Source organism: Palaemon carinicauda, chromosome 16 (genome assembly GCF_036898095.1).
Source record: "Palaemon carinicauda isolate YSFRI2023 chromosome 16, ASM3689809v2, whole genome shotgun sequence".
In the NCBI taxonomy this organism is placed as follows: Eukaryota; Metazoa; Arthropoda; class Malacostraca; order Decapoda; family Palaemonidae; genus Palaemon; species Palaemon carinicauda.
The window spans coordinates 25,401,428-25,419,920 of NC_090740.1; the positions used below are offsets into that span (position 1 = coordinate 25,401,428).

The 18,493-nt window shown below is 42.9% G+C and overlaps 1 protein-coding gene across 1 annotated transcript in view; it reads right to left on the reverse strand.

The window, feature by feature from the left end:
- The window catches only part of LOC137655699 (microtubule-associated proteins 1A/1B light chain 3A-like), a 53,290-nt gene that overhangs the window by 9,768 nt on the left and 25,029 nt on the right, over positions 1–18,493 (reverse strand). The window contains exon 3 of the mRNA XM_068389688.1: positions 18,390–18,477. Within this exon, the coding sequence (XP_068245789.1) occupies positions 18,390–18,477 (88 nt within the window). The remainder of the gene's footprint in view (positions 1–18,389; positions 18,478–18,493) is intronic.

Sequence of the window (18,493 nt, forward strand, 5' to 3'; positions counted from 1 at the left end):
TTGGGAGACCGTTTGGGCGCCTTCTTCTTCTTCTTCTTCTTCTTCTTAGTGGCAAACAAGGTCCACTGTAGCTCCGGCCAGGACTCGCACTCCGGACACGTGGAGGCAGGGGTGCACTTATTACCTCTACACGAGGCGCACAGCGTGTGTAGGTCGACATCAGTCCTGGACAGCCAGGCCCTGCAAGACTTACCGGCTTTGGGCCCAGGACAACGATGCTGAGATTCCATAACTATGGCATAAACGGAACACGCAAGCAACACAATAACACAAGGAAAGGATAAGGAACATAAAGGGAACACGTGGTGCACAAAGGATGGGGAACACAATGGAACAGGTGGTACACGAGGCAGATTGGACGGGATAAGTGAAATAGAGCGGCAAGATGAGATCCACGCTGCGACCAGAAGCTTACTAGCAGCTCAGACCTAGTAGCGCACCCTCGCGCGCTGACCCCGGGTCGCCTCGGGGCGAGTATCCTTCCGCCCCGACAAGGTAACGGAGAGAGGAGGAACTACACAAAATATTTGGACAGTTAAGGAGGAGATCCCAGATACTCCCAAGAAAGTAGTTCGAGGTAAGTACTCCGTGTTGGAACAAATTTTATTTTTACAAGATCTATAAGTTGTTAAGACCATGCAGTACAAAAAATTTATTTAGCTCTTATAATTTTATTTTACCATACTTACCGAGACTTAAATGAAATAAATTGCCAATAACAAATAGCATGGCTCGATAAGGAAAAAAATTCTACATACTGTCCTGCTTCTTATTCCAAAACAAGCCTTCCTGGATATTATACTGCTATATATGCCTTCCTGTATATCATAGTACATTATAATATACTTGAGAAATCTGAACCTGTGGGACAAAGTAACAAATTTTTAAAGTAATTAAATTTTTCCTAGCCAAACAAATAGGGAAATCCCTGTCGTCAGCAGAGCTGGAATGACAGACAGACTGAGCCTGGGAAAATAGGCCCGGGTTGTCGGAAGCTCTTCCTTTTGACCAGCTCAGAACAGAGGGATTGTTGAGGTGGGAAGTCTAACTTGAAAGGACTCGGGTTTGTATGGCTAGGAAAAATACAATTTACTTTTAAAAATTCATTATTTGTTCCTATGCATATACAACCAATTTGTCCTTTAAAATAGGGAAACTTGTTCATTGGTAGGGTGGAAACATCTTAGAACTGAAATGTCAGTCTGCCTTGTCCTCTACAGGAGATAAGGAGAAGACTCCATCTACTACCAATCTGTCTATCATAGGGATGAATGGACTGGTAGGGCCTGTCCTGTACAAGAAAATAACTATGCAATCAAAGGAAGGAACCCCCCCCCCCCCAGATAAATCTGGAATAGTTACTACACCTGGCGTATGATGATCAATGGGTTAGTACATGTTCCATCATCCTTCACCTCATCTAGGGAGTATGGGGAGAAATTTCTCTACATTCAAAAGAATGTAGCTTATCAGTATCAAGTCAGATCCAGCTAGTAACAATATGACCACTTCATTACCATGTGTTGACTTTAGAAAGGTGTCTTCTGCTTATTCACTTGAAAGGAGTTTCCTTATAGTGTGTCTGAAATAGCACTACCATTTTCTTTTATAACTCATGTTCCAATGTTTTTTTGTTAGTTTTCTTGGTTATATATTTAATTCTGTTTCTCTTACTTGAAGTGTATATTGAAGTACAATTAATTTAGTATTTGATATTTACAAGTCATCATATTTATGAGTGTGAATTTTATAACTATTTTTGCTTAATGTAAGTCTCATTATATTTACTTAAGAGTTTAGTTGTTCTAATAAAATCAGAGGTTTTTAGAAAAACATGGTGTTTCCTTCTAGCCCAAGGCTCTCCTTTTTCCATACCTTCCTGTACGATGTGGGCTTAAATAATCCCCCACATTTTGGTGCCCAGACCCGGGAACACTCCCTCTAAGAAAATAAGTAAGTTGTGCAGTGAAGATAATGGAGAAATTAAAGAAGACTAGGACTACATGTAGAGGGTGGGTGACAAGAGCTTCCAAGGCACTGAGTGACCTTCTGGAGTCTTCCACCACAACTATTAGTCAATTTGAGTATGCTATCAAGGAATACGACCAGAGACTAGCTAAGTTGGATGAAGTCCAAGAAGCAATAGAAATTGAGGTAGCTGAAGAAGAACTAGAACAACTTTTGGATGAAGCCCATGATTTTAGAACAGTAAGTGTGCAGCCTTGGATACAAGCTGAAGACCAGATAAGGAAGTTAGCAGCACCTGGTTCTAAAGCTGGCAGTATAAGTGGACAGTCTTCATCTCGAGAGTCAGATATCACCAATGTCCAGTTACCCAAGCTGGAGCTACCTTAGTTTAGTGGTGAAGTGACCCAATGGCAGTCCTTCTGGGATCACTATAATTCCCACATCGATGCAACAGACCTTCCAGTGATCAGTAAGTTCACTTATTTGCTGTCTTTGCTGGAGGGAGATGCCAGGAATGTAGTGAAGGGACTAGCTCATACCAGTGCTAATTACCAGGTTGCCTGCAAACTACTGAAGGAACGCTACTACAAGCCAGAAAGGATTATTTTTGCTCATGTTCAGGCATTGTTAAATGGTGAGGTCAACATTAATGTCAGCGGACCCAAAGGTGTGGCACAGCTGTGGAAATTACGAGATGACATTCTAATTCACATCCGCAGTTTGGAGGCGCTAGGCATCACAGGAAAACAATGTGAAGTGTTTCTTACACCTATCATCCTCTCCCGTTTGCCAAGTGAACTGCGGCTAGAGTGGGCCAGGGATGGTGATGGACATGAGAGTGATTTAGATTGGTTATTGACATTCTTAGACAAGGAAATTTCAAGATTAGAAAGGTCTGAAGCCTTTAAGGGTCTGAAGCCTTTAAGGGAAAGAGTAGTATTGAAGTAAAGAAAATTGAAAATAAGAGTTCTAAAGACAAGGTGTATTCAGCCGCAGCCCTTCATGCTTCGTCCAAGCAAGAAAACACAATGTGCAGTTTCTGTGCCAAGAAGCACAAATCGGAAAACTGTTATGGTGTGCTAGAATGGAGTGGAAAGGAGCGAGGTGAAAAAATAAGAAGTTTAGGCCTATGTTTCAAGTGTTTGAAGAGTGGACACATGTCAAGAGACTGTAAAGCTCGTACAAGGTGTACAAAGTGTAACGGTGCCCATTCTACCTTAATGTGTGGCGTTAGGCTGGAAATGAACCTTAAGGAGGAGGAAAGTGAAGCAAAGGAAGGTGCTATTGGCAGTGACAAGCCTGGCGATGTGGCACTTCTAACAGGGCAAGGTGGTAACTGTGCCATTTTACAAACTGCCAAAGTTCAGGTGAGTGGTAGTGATGGTACTGTTGTCACTGCTCAGGTAATGTTTGATAATGGTGCAGACAGGTCTTATATTAGTAGCAAATTTGTGAAGAAGTGTAAACCACAATGGATCACTAGTGCACCTATGCCATACTCTAGTTTTGGTGGTCATAGCAGTGGAAAAAATGAACACAGAAATGTTTATGAGTTAAAGTTGTGGGACTCTGACAAGAAAGTGGTACGTATTATTGCTGCGGAGATTCCCAGAATATGTCAACCCTTGGTTAGGCCTATTGTACCAGATTCAGTGCTTAACTCTTTCTCTCATGTTGTATTAGCTGATGATTACCACCATGATTCTCCCATTGAGATTGATATACTGATTGGTCTAGATTTCTACTGGACACTGATTTCTCCTGTTGATGCCTTCCAAATTAACCATGTCGTAGCCATGAAGTCTCTCTTTGGTTATGTCTTGAGTGGCAGGCTGTATAAAACCAATGACTCTTGTACCTACTCTGTACCACAATTATTGTGTATCTCCTCTGTTTCAGATTCAGATTTGTGTAAGTTTTGGGATTTGGAAACTGTAGGGGTTAAGCCTAGGGAACTTGTTGAAAGTTATAGTGAAACCAAAGTTTTCAAAGAATTTGAGAGTACTGTGAAGTTTGTGAATGGTCGCTATGAGGTTGCACTGCCATGGAAGGATGATTCTGCTAAGGAAAGGTTTTTAAAATGTTATTTTCATTAGTAAAATAAATTTTTGAATATACTTACCCGATGATCATGTAGCTGTCAACTCTGTTGCCCGACAGAAATCTACGGTCGGGATACGCCAGCGATCGCTATACAGGTGGGGGTGTACACAACAGCGCCATCTGTGAATAGGTACTCAAGTACTTCTTGTCAACAAGAACTCAATTTTCTCCTCGGTCCACTGGTTCTCTATGGGGAGGAAGGGCGGGTCCTTAAATTCATGATCATCGGGTAAGTATATTCAAAAATTTATTTTACTAATGAAAATAACATTTTTCAATATTAATCTTACCCGATGATCATGTAGCTGATTCACACCCAGGGTGGTGGGTGGAGACCAGCATACATGTTAACAAAGAAGCTAAGTATCCCGTATCTTATTTTAGCCGTTATTCAAAATAACAAACATAAAATAAATAAGTACCTGGTAAGGAAGTCGACTTGAACCATTACTCTGCCTTTTTAAGTACGTCTTCCTTACTGAGCCTAGCGATCCTCTTAGGATGCTGAGTGACTCCTAGGTGCTGAAGTATGAAGGGCTGCAACCCATACTAAAGGACCTCATCACAACCTCTAATCTAGGCGCTTCTCAAGAAAGAATTTGACCACCCGCCAAATCAACCAGGATGCGGAAGGCTTCTTAGCCTTCCGGACAACCCAGAAATATTTCAAGAGAAAGATTAAAAGGTTCTGGAATTAGGGAATTGTAGTGGTGGAGCCCCCACCACTACTGCACTCGTTGCTACGAATGGTCCCAGAGTGTAGCAGTTCTCGTAAAGAGACTGGACATTCTTAAGATAAAAGACGCGAACACTGATTAGCTTTTCCAAAAGGTTGCGTCGAAAATATTTTGCAGAGATCTATTTTATTTAAAGGTCACGGAAGTTGTGACAGCTCTAACTTCGTGTGTCCTTACCTTCAGCCAAGCTTGGTCTTCCTCATTCAGAAGGGAATGAGCTTCTCGTATAACAGTCTGAAAATAATAGGATAAAGAATTCTCTGACATAGGCAAAGATGAATTCTTAACTGAACACCATAAAGCTTCAGACGGGCCTCGTAAAGGTTTTTAAAATAGAACTTAAGAGCTCTTACAGGACAAAATACTCTTTCTAGTTCATTTCCAACCATACGATAAGTTTGGAATAACGAACGATATTGGTCAAGGCCGAGAAGGCAGCTCGTGTTTGGCTAGAAAACCAAGATGTAGAACATGTAGCCGTTTCGGATGAAAAATCCGATGTTCTTGCTGAAGGCATGAATCTCACTGACTCTTTTAGCTGTGGTTAAGCATATCAGGAAAAGAGTCTTAAAGGTGAGATCTTTCAGGGAGGCTGATTGAAGTGGTTCGAACCTGTCTAACATAAGGAATCTTAGAACCACGTCTAAATTCCAACCAGGTGTAACCAAACGACGCTCCTTCGTGGTCTCAAAAGACTTAAGGAGGTCCTGTAGATCTTTATTGTTGGAAAGATCTAAGCCTCTGTGACGGAAGACTGATGCCAACATGCTTCTGTAACCCTTGAAAGTGGGAGCTGAAAGAGATCGCTCTTTCCTCAGATATAAGAGGAAGTCAGCTATTTGAGTTACAGAGGTACTGGTCGAGGATACGGATACTGACTTGCACCAGTTTAGGAAGATTTCCCACTTCGATTGGTAGACTCTAAGGGTGGATGTTCTCCTTGCTCTAACAATCGCTCTGGTTGCCTCCTTCGAAAAACCTCTAGTTCTCGAGAGTCTTTCGATACTCTGAAGGCAGTGAGACGAAGAGCGTGGAGGCCTTGGAGTACCTTCTTACGCGTGGCAGACGTAGCAGGTCCACCCTTAGGGGAAGAGTTCTGGGAACGTCTACTAGCCATCGAAGTACCTCGGTAAGTTATTCTCTCGCGGGCCAGAGGGAAGCAACTAGTGTCAACTTTGTCCCATCGTGAGAGGCGAACTTCTGCAGTACCTTGTTGACAATCTAGAACGGAGGGAATGCATATAGATCTAGATGAGACTAATCTAGTAGAAAGGCATCTAAAAGAACCACTGCTGGGTCCGGGATAGGTGAGCAAAGTATTGAGAGCCTCTTGGACATCGAGGTTGCGAAGAGATCTATGGTTGGCTGGCCCCAGGTGCCCCAAAGTCTCTTGCATACATCTCTGTGGAGGGTCCAAAATGTTGGAATTATTGTCCCTTCCTACTGAGACAAACTGCTAAGACATTCAAGTTGCCTTGAAAGAAACTTGTTACTAGTGAAAAGTCTAGACCTGTTGAACAGGAGAGGAGGTCACTAGCGAACTCGCACCATGTCAGAGAGTAGGTCCCTCCTTGCTAGGAGATGAACATCAAAGCAGGGAGTTGTCCGTGTTGACCTCCATTACTTTGTCTTGAAGGAGAGACCTGAAGCTTTTCCAGGTCAGACGTACTGCCAGAAGCTTCTTGCAGTAAAAATGCATTGTCCTTTGACTCGAGAGCATAATCCCGAGCATTCCCTACCGCCTAAGGTCGCACCCCAGCCTACGTCCGATGCGTCTGAGAAGAGAACGTGGTTGGGAGTCTGAGCAGTCAGGGGAAGACCCTATAAAAGGTTGATAAAGTCCTTTCCTCAGGTTAGACCAGACTTATCTTCCGGAAACCGGGATCGAGACCGCTTCTAGCGTCTTGTCCTTTTCCAGTGAAGAGCTAGATGAAACCGAAGAGGACGGAGGTGTAGTCTTCCAAGTGACACCAATTGAACCACGGATGAGTGTTCTAACCAGACTCATCCACAGCCTGACAGGGCCGTATTCCTTCTTCAGCATCTTCTGGATGGAAAGCAGGGCTGGGGATTGATTTTCTTGTTCAGCCATGTCCTCATCAGAGGGTTCCTCATCCGAAACTGATGAGGAAACGGCAACGGAGTGGGCAACGTCTGACTCGCTGAATCCGGTTGCACTGGTGGATGCGTGACGGAGCCGGACACAAGATCATGGTACTGCTGCACAGTCTGTGAACTGTCAACCATGGGGAAGCGAGGAAGTACAGCGACAACCCGAAACTGTCTAGACTGTCTGGGTAGTACAGACAACCCCTTATCGGGTTGCTGAGGTTGCCGCACTGCGTCACAACAAGTCACCTCTGCTGGTTGTTGAACGTCTTCCCAGTGACACACTGAACGTCCACAACCACCTCCGAGAGTAGCTTAACGTCAACGTGCGACTGGCAACCCACACTGGGTCGCACCGGTGGAGGAACCATCTCAACTGGCGGACGTGAGTAGGATACCTCAGCGTCAACAGGGCGTACAACCAACCGGAAGGAAGGTCGTTGGCAAGAAGGTTCTTCTCCGTAAAAAATCCTCTATCAAGGACTAAGCTTGGACTGCATGTCTTGCAACAAAGCCCAAGGTCTATGGGAGCAGGTGTGGCAACAGACGGGGTTAGCGACTGAAGCGGAACCATTTACCCTCCCTGGAAGCATGTTATGCTTAAATTAAAGTCCATAGGAGGCTAAGCAGCTTAAGGCTCCTCTCCAAATGACAGAGTCCTCAAGGGAATATCAGAAGGAGGGAGAACAGCACTTTCTCATCTACAGGAACCATGTCCGAGAAAAGCTAGGTTCTCTCAGTGAGGGTTTCACTGGTGCAAACGCAGCAGACCAGAAGGCAACGTTATGAAACTGCTTGACAGTCTGTGAACTGTCAAAAACTGAACTGTCAACCACAACAGGAGCGTGAGGACATACAGCACTGGTGTATAAGTAGCAGACCAGAAGGCAACGTCATGTAACTGTTTGACAGTCTGTGAGTTGGCAACAACCAAAGTTGTGTGGGGAAGCCTCAACTCCTGACTGACTAGTTTGCTGCGGGCGAGTGGCGGTAACCACAGTGTGTTGCGGAGGCTGACACACCGTGTCAAAACACGGCAGCTTGTGGTAGCTCACGCACGGCAACGGAGTGTTCTGTGTGTGGGAGTCATCATACATCTGGCAGGGTTGACTGTGCATGGGTGGAGGAGCTCTCACAACAAGAGTGTGAGAGCAGGAAGCCATGCCGGGCGCACAACCGTGGGAGGTGTAGGCCCACGGGTGCATCGTCAACCTTCTCCGCAGTCGGAGTGTGGGAGGTGGCAACAACAAAAGCTGAGTGTTGGTGCGTGGGAGGGACTGCCGTGGGTTGCGGAGCATGCCGTATGGGATGCGGAGCATGCCGCATGGGTTGCGGAGCATGCCGCATTGTGTCAAAACACGGCAGCTCTACAGCACCTACCCACTGCTGATGCGGTAGCTCTACAGCACCTACCCACTGCTGATGCGGTAGCTCACGCATGTCAATGGAGGGCGCAGCATGAACATGCGTCTGGCAGGGTCGACTGCGCATCGGAGGTGGAGCTCTCACAGGTGGAGTGTGAGAGCAGGCAGCCGCAGTATCTGCTGAGCGCACAACCGTGGAAGGTTGTAGATTAACAGGTGCATTGTCAACCTTCCAGCACGATACTCCTGCATGAAGGAGCAAGCTGAGACTGTATAGTCTGCAGAATGGACCACTAGGGTCTATGAAAGACGACAACAAACGGAGCTACTGTCCGTTGTGACTGAGGGTCTAAAACAGCTGGTGCGGCAACAGACGGAGTTACTGCCTGTTGCGGTACCGCCTTGCCTCTCTTGGGAGGTGTGCAGTTGTCGGATGACTGGAGCGAGTCCGAACTGACCCAGTGGCTACACCTAGGCCGTTGGACTTGCGCGGAAGGGACCGACTTGCACTTGAAAGCTGCAAGATTTGGTCCATGGTTTCTGCGAGAAACCTCTTCCGCAGACGAGGAATAAATGGGCTCTCTCGTCTTTGTGTGGGTGGGGTGATCACGTCGGCAACGTGTGTAGATACACCCGAAACCACGGAGGGAAACGTTTGTTCGTCGATCAAGACCTGTGGAACCCATAAGTCCTTCGACATTACTTCTCCCCTGGGCTTGGGAGCTTGTAAGAGGTATCGGACTAGGTGAACAACAGGCACGAACAAACGAACCCTCGAACGCAACACTGTAACACTTTGCGCATATCACTTTATCACTTTTGATATTCTGTTTGCACTTATTTCACTGAACTCGAAACTTTAAGTGATTTGTACCTGAAACACGCAATCCTATCCTTCATTAAAAGGTAGTAATTGCGAAAACAGTTTTACAATGTAACAGAAAAACATAATGAAAGATAAAGAATTCAGTGGCTGGAAAAGAGACTAAACACTAGATCAAATAAACTACGTTTAAAATCTCTCACCGCATAAAGCCTGGGAACAAGAATAAAACTCTAGAAACGTTTTACCTTCTTCCCCTAGCGACTAGGGAGAAGAGTAAAAAACGAGAACAACGTTACCCGCTTGAACGAAACGTTTATCCTCCTCTCTCTCCCTCCGTCTCTATCTCTCTCTCTCTCTCTCTTGACTTAGAACCTGAGAGATGATCCCAATTATATATCGTTAAAACATATTATTTGTTAACGGAAAAAAACTGAAAGGTTTCCCAAATAAAAAGTTCCTTTATTAGAATTAAAACCATTTAAGCTAAGAAAGAATGAACGAAACGCTAGAATCGGTTTACTCTTACTGCAACGTGAAACCGTGAAATACTCTCTCTCTATCGTAACGATAGAGCGCAAGTTGAACGTTCTGAACGTCAACAACTGCGGAGACTAAACTAAACGTTAGTTCATCTTTGAAAACAGTACGAGACTATCAAAGAAATTCTTTCAAAAACATTAAAATTAAAATAGCATAAATTCTTAACAGGAAATACGATATGACGGGCACAATGTTAATTAACTTCGGTTCCAAGTAAGGACCGCCTACTATTAGGAAAGGTCGCATATAAACAAACATAAAAATTAATTTTTATAAGTTTATAATAAATGGAAAGTTAATCGAAGATGCCTATAAATGGCGGAGAGATAGAAAATAAATCTATAACTTTGTTAAGCAAAATTACCAAAAACCTAAACACACTTCCGTCTAAGGGAAGGGTCGATCATAAAAAGTGAAAGAGAGTCTATACTCTCTTCGACACCAACACTTCCGTCTAAGGGAAGGGTCGGCCATTAAAAAGTGAAAGAGAGTCCATACTCTCTTCGTCACCATAATTATATCTATCCAAAACGAGTTTTGAAATGAAGATAAAACCCCTGCATAGCGAAAGCTCAAAACTGGAATAGTGTACTTCACCAAAAAGTTGTGAAAACAAATCCAGTTAGGGACGGCGTATTAGTAGGTCTTGCCGGTGGCACGACAGAGGAAAAATTGAGTTCTTGTTGACAAGAAGTACTTGAGTACCTATTCACAGATGGCGCTGTTGTGTACACCCCCACCTGTATAGCGATCGCTGGCGTATCCCGACCGTAGATTTCTGTCGGGCAACAGAGTTGACAGCTACATGATCATCGGGTAAGATTAATATTGAAAATAATGTTGTCATAGCCCATAAAAGGTTAGGTAGGCTAATGGTTAAGTTAGAACACGATAAGGAGCTTAAGAAAGAGTATCAAAAAGTGTTTGATAGTTATGAGTCTGATCACATAATAGAAGAGGTACCAAGGCAGGAAATTTCAGGTGTGAATCCTGTGTACTATATGCCTCATCGTCCAGTAGTTAAGTTAAGTAGTTCAAGTACTAAGATAAGACCTGTGTTTGATGCCTCTGCCTCTTGTTACAATGGTGTATCATTGAATGACTGTTTGTCCTCAGGCCCATCACTCAACCCTGACTTAGTTGAGGTGCTCATTCGCTTTCGTCGTTGGTCCATTGCTGTTACAGCTGATATAAGAAAGGCCTTTTTGCAAATTAGTGTACAAGAGAAAGACAGAGATGTTCATAGATTTTTGTAGCCAAGAGACGATGGTACAATACGGCACATGAGATTCACACGTGTACCCTTTGGTAACACAGCGAGCCCATTTTTGTTAAATGCCACAATTAAACATCATTTGGATAAGTATCCCCCAACTTATGTAGTGCAAGATTTGAAGGCTAACATGTATACAGACAATTGGTTGAGTGGTGCAGATTCTGCTGTAGAAGCAGCTGATAAATTTTGTGAAGCCCGTAGCATTTTAGCTGATGCTAGTATGGACCTTACAAAACTTGTATCAAATAGTTTGCTAATTACTTCTCAGTTATGTGACAAGGTACCCTTTATAAATTCTGATGAACCCAATACTGTATTAGGCCTGAAGTGGTGTAACTCACTGGACAGTTTCTCCTTTGATGGCATAAACTCAGATTCCTTTGTAGAAGTAGTCTCTACTAAGCGAAGTATCCTTAGTGTGATAGCTAAGATTTTTTACCCTTTAGGGTTAATTAGTCCATATGTTATGTATGACAAGATACTTTTTCAGGAACTCTGGAAACTGGGTCTGACTTGGGATCAAGAAATGCCATCAGAGTTAAAGCTAAAGTTTCAAAGATGGCTCCTTAGTAGTGAGCATTTTAAGAATTATCAGATAGATAGATGTTATTTTTCATCAAAGGCCTGGGGGAAGCTTAGTCATATGGAGCTACATGGGTTTGGTGATGCCTCTGAAAAGGGCTATGGGGCTTGTGTGTACCTGCGAGTGCCTGTGGAGAACGGCTCATACAAGATGTCATTAGTGTCCTCTAAGTCAAGAGTTGCTCCCATAAAGACAATTACATTGCCGAGGTTAGAACTCATGGGATGCCTTTTGTGTTCACGATTAGTCAACTTTGTGAAGAATACCCTTAACCTAGATAACTGTGTTAGAGTTAGGTGTTGGACAGATTCTACCATTGCTCTGTCATGGATTCAAAGAGATGTTAGTAAGAAGGACCTATTTGTAGCTAATCGGGTAAAGGAAATCAGAGAGTTAACACCTCCCAGTTGCTGGCAACATTGTGTAAGTAAGGACAATCCAGCTGACCTGATAACACGAGGTCTGTTGGCAGACAAGCTTGTGGATAGTACTATGTGGCTCTATGGGCCTAGTATGTTAAAAGAATCCCAATACCAGGAAAGGGAAGGTAACCCAGTTAAGTATAAAGATGAAATAGGCATAGAAAGTACTGCTGTCTGTCTTAATGTACAAGGCATGCCAGACAACCCTTTGATAGATTTAGATCGATACAGTAAATTAAGCAAGGTGTTAGGAGTTACAGCTTATGTCTTAAGATTTATCATAAATTGTAGAAATAGTAATAACAAAGTGGCAGGCCCTCTCATTACTGAAGAGATTGATTTTGCTAAGTTGAAGTTGATTTACTGCATCCAAAGAGAAGTGTTTTCTGCAGAAATAAAGGTACTTTTGGGTAAAAAGGCTATCCCTCAATGGTCTAAATTAAGAAATCTTGACCCCTTTCTAGATGATAAAGGCTTAATAAGAATTAGGGGACGTCTTGAGTTTTCTAACTTGGACTATGACACTAAACATCCTGTTATAATTCCAAAGGGTCAATTTGCTAAACTGTTGATCAGATTTCAGCACAGGTTTTTAAAGCATGCAGGTGTGGATACCGTAATTTCATCCCTACGAAATAACTTTTGGATTATAGGAATGAGGAGATTAGAGCTAAGACAGTAATAAAGGAATGTTTAAGTTGCCGTTGGCATGATTCAAAACCTTGTAGTCAGCCTGTGGCTCCATTACCTAAAGAAAGAGTAAGGGCTTCTCCACCCTTTGATGTAACAGGCTTAGATTATGCAGGCCCCCTCTTTTGTGCTGATTGTCCTAGTAAGAAATTTTATGTACTGTTGTTCACTTGTGGTGTTGTAAGAGCCGTACACCTAGAGCTTACAGAATCTTTATCCTTGCCTGACTGCTTATTGGCTATAAGAAGATTTGTTGCCAGGAGAAGTTTACCTAGTGTTATATATTCAGATAATGCAAAGACTTTTGTAGCTGCTAGGTATGAAGTACAAAGGCTGTATGGCCACTTGGCTCCCAAATGGAACTTTATTGCCCCTCGTGCTCCCTGGTGGGGGGGCTGGTGGGAGAGACTCATTAGGTCAGTTAAGCTTGCCTTGAGAAAGACACTGAATCTGAACTATGTAAGTAAGAGTGAATTAGAAACTATACTAGTAGAAATAGAGTCCTGTATTAATTCCAGACCATTGACCTATGTAAGTGATGAACTTGACTCCATTCATTATCTCACTCCATCACATTACATCCTAGGAAGAGCCCCACACTGTAAATCCTTAATAAATTTTGAGCCATGTAAGGTGACTTCCAGGGACTTGAATGAAAGAAAAGTTTTAAGAAACCAGAACCTAGAACATTTTTGGAAAATTTGGAGTAACAATTATATAACCAATTTGCCTCAAGTTGTTAAAGGATTCAATAAAAAATGTGATTTGTCTATGGGTGACCTTGTGTTGATAAAGGAGGATAACCTCCCTAGATTGAAGTGGCCTCTTGGGGTTATTGTAGATGTTTTTAAAGGTAGATATGGACTTGTAAGAAGTGTAAGGCTCAAAACTAAGAAGGGAGAAATGACTAGACCCATTCAAAGATTGTATAATCTTGAAGTAGGTAGATCTGAAGATTTGATTACTACTGATGCATCCTGTGATGATTTTGATAGAGATGTATGTGATAATCTTCAAATGCCTATCCATACTGTTAGTGATGAGGATGTATTTCCAAAGTCTAAGTCTGGTAGAGTAATTAAGCCTCCTACTAAGTTAGATTTATAATAGTCACTGTAAGTCATGCAGTTGTGCATGTCAAGCAAAGCTTAATGTGTTTATTTTGTAAAACTACATTACTAATTTTTGTGTATTTTTCTGCCATGTATAATTTAGATAAGGTCTAAGTTGTGCTCTTTAATAGGTGGCTTCGTCCCCTATTGCCGGGAGGATGTTGACTTTAGAAAGGTGTCTTCTGCTTATTCACTTGAAAGGAGTTTCCTTATAGTGTGTCTGAAATAGCACTACCATTTTCTTTTATAACTCATGTTCCAATGTTTTTTTGTTAGTTTTCTTGGTTATATATTTAATTCTGTTTCTCTTACTTGAAGTGTATATTGAAGTACAATTAATTTAGTATTTGATATTTACAAGTCATCATATTTATGAGTGTGAATTTTATAACTACTTTTGCTTAATGTAAGTCTCATTATATTTACTTAAGAGTTTAGTTGTTCTAATAAAATCAGAGGTTTTAAGAAAAACATGGTGTTTCCTTCTAGCCCAAGGCTCTCCTTTTTCCATACCTTCCTGTACGATGTGGGCTTAAATAATCCCCCACACCATGATAAGGGAAAGAAAAAAATATTTGCACCTATATATTACCAACCATGGGAACTGGCCTGGTTACACAACTTTTAGCAGCCACCAAAAGGACTAAGCACAAAGTTGTCAAGAGACTTGTGGCTATACTCCCGTAGGCAGAAGGCCATGAAGGTGGTTTGGCGTTTCCACACACCAAAGCTTTCATCTGGCCAATTGCAAGATTCCTCTTAAAAGTCTCTGTACCATAGTCTTCCACTGCCTTTGGTAGAGTTCTTATGCTTGAGGGTACACTGCGGCACACTATTCTATCCAATTTCTCTTCCTCTTGTTTTGTTAAAGGTTTTAGTTTAAATAAAAAATATTTTAATGTTACCATTCTTAAAATATTCTATTTTTGCTTGTTCCCTTTCCTCACTGGGCTATTTTCCCTGTAGGGTCACTGGGCTTATAGAATCCTGTTTTTCCAACTAGGGTTGTAGCTTAGCAAGTAATAACAATAATAATAAAGACTAGGGTGGGGTCAATACCCCTGACTTTATGAGCCATGGTCCTAGCTGGTACCTAGACAATCTCAACAGTCAAGGTGTATGGATAGTCTCACAAAGTCAGAAAGAGATCGTACTCCCCGACACCTTTTTCTTGGTTCTGCCATTGCTAAGGAAAAGTTGCTTGCACTAAGGGCCGAGATATCTGATCCTCTTCAGATAGCAAAGCAGAGCCCTCACAGGACACAAAGGCCTCTACTCCCATCCACCAGAAAATTTTTCACAAAGAGAGAGAATGGAGTCTTGAACTTGCGATCATAAACCAATGGGTTCTGTGTTTTGGCCATGAACTCTGGCACAAAATTAAAGATGTCCTTCCCCCCTTCAGCGTGGGTGATAAAGACCATGCAACTCGCCTACTCTATTCGCAAATGCTAAGGCTATGAAAAAGACTGTCTTGAGAGTCTGATGACTTCCTCAAAGGCTCAAATGGGGTACGTACAAGAGCCTGAGAATGAGGGTTGCTACCATCTAAATCCAGGGGATTGAGGTCCCAGGGTGGGCACGAGTGGTCAAAGCTCCTCTTGAGCATAAACAATTCCCATGAGTAGGCGAGGTCTATACCCTTTAGTTGAAAGACCACACTCAAGGCTAATTGGTAGCCTTAACAGCCTCGACTGACAGACGCTTTTCTCGGTGATTTGCGTTAAGAGACGGCCTGACTGGAGATGTATCAGTTCTACAACACCATTTACAGATGGCCCACTTTCCCTAGTAGACAGATGCAGAAATCTGTATGGTGCCTCAAAAAAAGCCCATTACTCAGAGATGCTGGATAGTCTAACAATAAAGTTCCCGTGACTTCACGGACTGATGCAACTATAAAGATGCAGCTGACAGAGAAGTGTGGACCTTTGGGATAGTTCTTCAGGATCTCGACTAGAAGTGCTAACAGACTGGGATACCATTCAACATGAGGGCATATGGGAGCCACAAGTGTCATCTGAATCCTGCCGTAATCCACAATTGGTTGATCAGCGGGCAGATCAGGATGAACAGAGGAAAGGTGAAGCATACAGGTGATCCTATAGGTGTTGTAAAGTACCTTCGAACATGGGTCTGGAACAGGGAGAGCTTCATTTTTAGCCACATGGTGAAAAAGTCAATCCCAGAACAACTTCACGGGGCAAAAAGCGTTTCCATTGTGCAAGGATGTAGAGACCAATCCAACATCAAAACCTGTTAATGGTAACCGAGTGTGTCTGCTAGTACGTTTCTCTTGCACAGTATGTACCTGGCTGACAACTCCACAGTGTGGAATGCCACCCAGATGTGCATCTGCTTCACCGGCACTCAAAGGGGGGGGGGGGGGGACCAATTGTTTTTGCTTAACAATATCAATTAACTCACCATGTACATGGAACACTGGTAGCATCAGAAAGGATGCTTGCAATTACAGGATGTTGATGTGTAGATGCTTCTCTTCGTCTGACTACACTCGAGACGACCAGATTATTCAGGTGTGTAACCCTACCCTTCTTCAATGTATCCGAGAACAGCTGCATATCCTGAGTGGGAAATCGATAGGACTGTCCTGGTGAGGTTTCTCTTTATTCGGTCATCAGGTAAGATACCCAAGACACCTGCCTAACTGGAACAGAAAGGTAAGGAGGATAACTGAAGGCTGACCAGTGATCCTTTAAACACCACTGAAGAGATTTTTGATGAAGCAGCCCGCAAATGGGTCATAAAGCTGCTACGAAGGTTAACACCCAAGTGAACACCTAAATAGCAGTACACAGTCTGAAGCACGATCTTGAAAAGGAAACCGTACCATAGAGGGAGAAGCCGGTAGTTGGAAGTAACCGTCCTTTAGATCAATTGAAAGTACGAAGTCGCCTTCTCTGATAGAACTCTGCACAGAATGTTCCGTTTCCATCCTGGACTTCAATTGATCCACAAACTTGTCCAGTGGAGAGCTGTCAATGACTGGCCACCAGGCCTCCAATTGACTTCACCATTTAGTGTCCACTGTAAAGGAATGGAGACTTGTGTCGAACAACTTACGAGCGCATTCTTCTCAAACATCCTTTCAATCTTTGCATGCAAGGCCAAGGCTTTTGAAGTTGGAGGGTTGGACAAGAATACTATCAGTAAGATAGGAGAGGCCAGCAGTCCAGAGAAGGTCGCAACTAACTGTCCCAAGACCACTTACTAGTCAAGGCTCAGCCCTTGCGTCTGCCAGGTTAACCAATGACATGACAAGCATTCCCCCTTCTCTCAGCAACAGGAGAGAGGGAACACTGGCATCTGTGCTTCCCTCTCCCCGCTGCCCTCCTTCCTATAAGAACCAGGTTAGATGGCTTAAAGGGTTGTGCGGGGGTCCTGATATGGAACTAGGAAAGACCCCAGAGGCATTCATTGCACCCAATCTCAAAGGCATGGCTGAACCCAAGCATTTGGCCATAAATGCACACTGGATCAGAGAGTTCTGTGAAGCAGTTCTCTACTTCTCCGCTTGTCCCTGCACACGACTCCTCGGGAAGAGAAACGTGGCCATCTGCACCATGTTCCATAGCGTCGGAACTACTTCTGAACCAAAATTATTAAAAACATGGGACCCCAAAGTATACCCCCCCCTAAACCTTATTAGCCCACTGGTTTGCCAGGAAGGTTACTGACTTCCGACCAGACAGCACAAGATGCTTTCCTTGCAACCTGACTCCTCATGGTCTTCCAGACTGTACACATCTCACGTTCATCTAGTTCGCTTTTTCATTCCACAGTCTAGATAAGTGAGGGTCCTACAGAATTTCTCCCCATCCTTCTGACAACGCGTTGCAGAAGATTAAACACGTCGGGTAGTTTCACTCTGGACTGATCCCGAGGCTAGTCTGTTAAATTTCCCACTTCATCATCACTGGCTTGGTCCTTAAACAGGAAAATGGGGAAAATGGATGCAAACTTCAGGTCTTCAAAACTAACAATAACAACTTAAATGGAACTGGAGTGGCCTCCCCCTCATCCTGGAGCATAGACTGGGCTTTTCTAAGGAGGCCAAGACTCTCGGAGCCTATCCACTTGTGAGACACCATCTTTTCAAGGCTTAAAATGTTTACGAGGAACAAATGGTGAAGAATAGAAGGAAAATATCAACGTTGTGATAGGGAGTCTTAGAACATTTTTTATTCTGACAACATACTGATCCTTTGAAACTAATATCAAGATAGCAATTAGAAGTAGAAAAAGCCTGAATACAGTGGATGACTGGACTACTAGTAAATATGTTCCTTCAACATAAGAAAAGCAAAATTCCACGGTTAAGTAAGGTTTCAGACAACAGCACATACTCAGGATGACTAGAAATCCAAAACAAGAACAAAGTTAATGATGATGGTACCATGCTCAACAGGCAATGCTACTTTAACCATAAAAGCACTATAACACATTTTAACTATTATATATCTGTTATCCTATCATGTCTCTATTTAAGACCTTTCATTGGTAATATTTTACAACAATTCTACTACAATTTCATCACTTCTTACAATAGAATTGTTTTGCAAACTTTCCTCATTCATTGTACTCACTAAAGACATTGGGTACTGAACAATACCCCAAAAGATTTTATATTACTCTTACCTGTGCTAATGTGTTTGATACGCTGGCAAGGGCACGTTGATTTATAAGCAAGAAGAAAGCCTGTGTTGGGTGCAGCTGTAGACGTCGTCTATTAATAAGAAAAG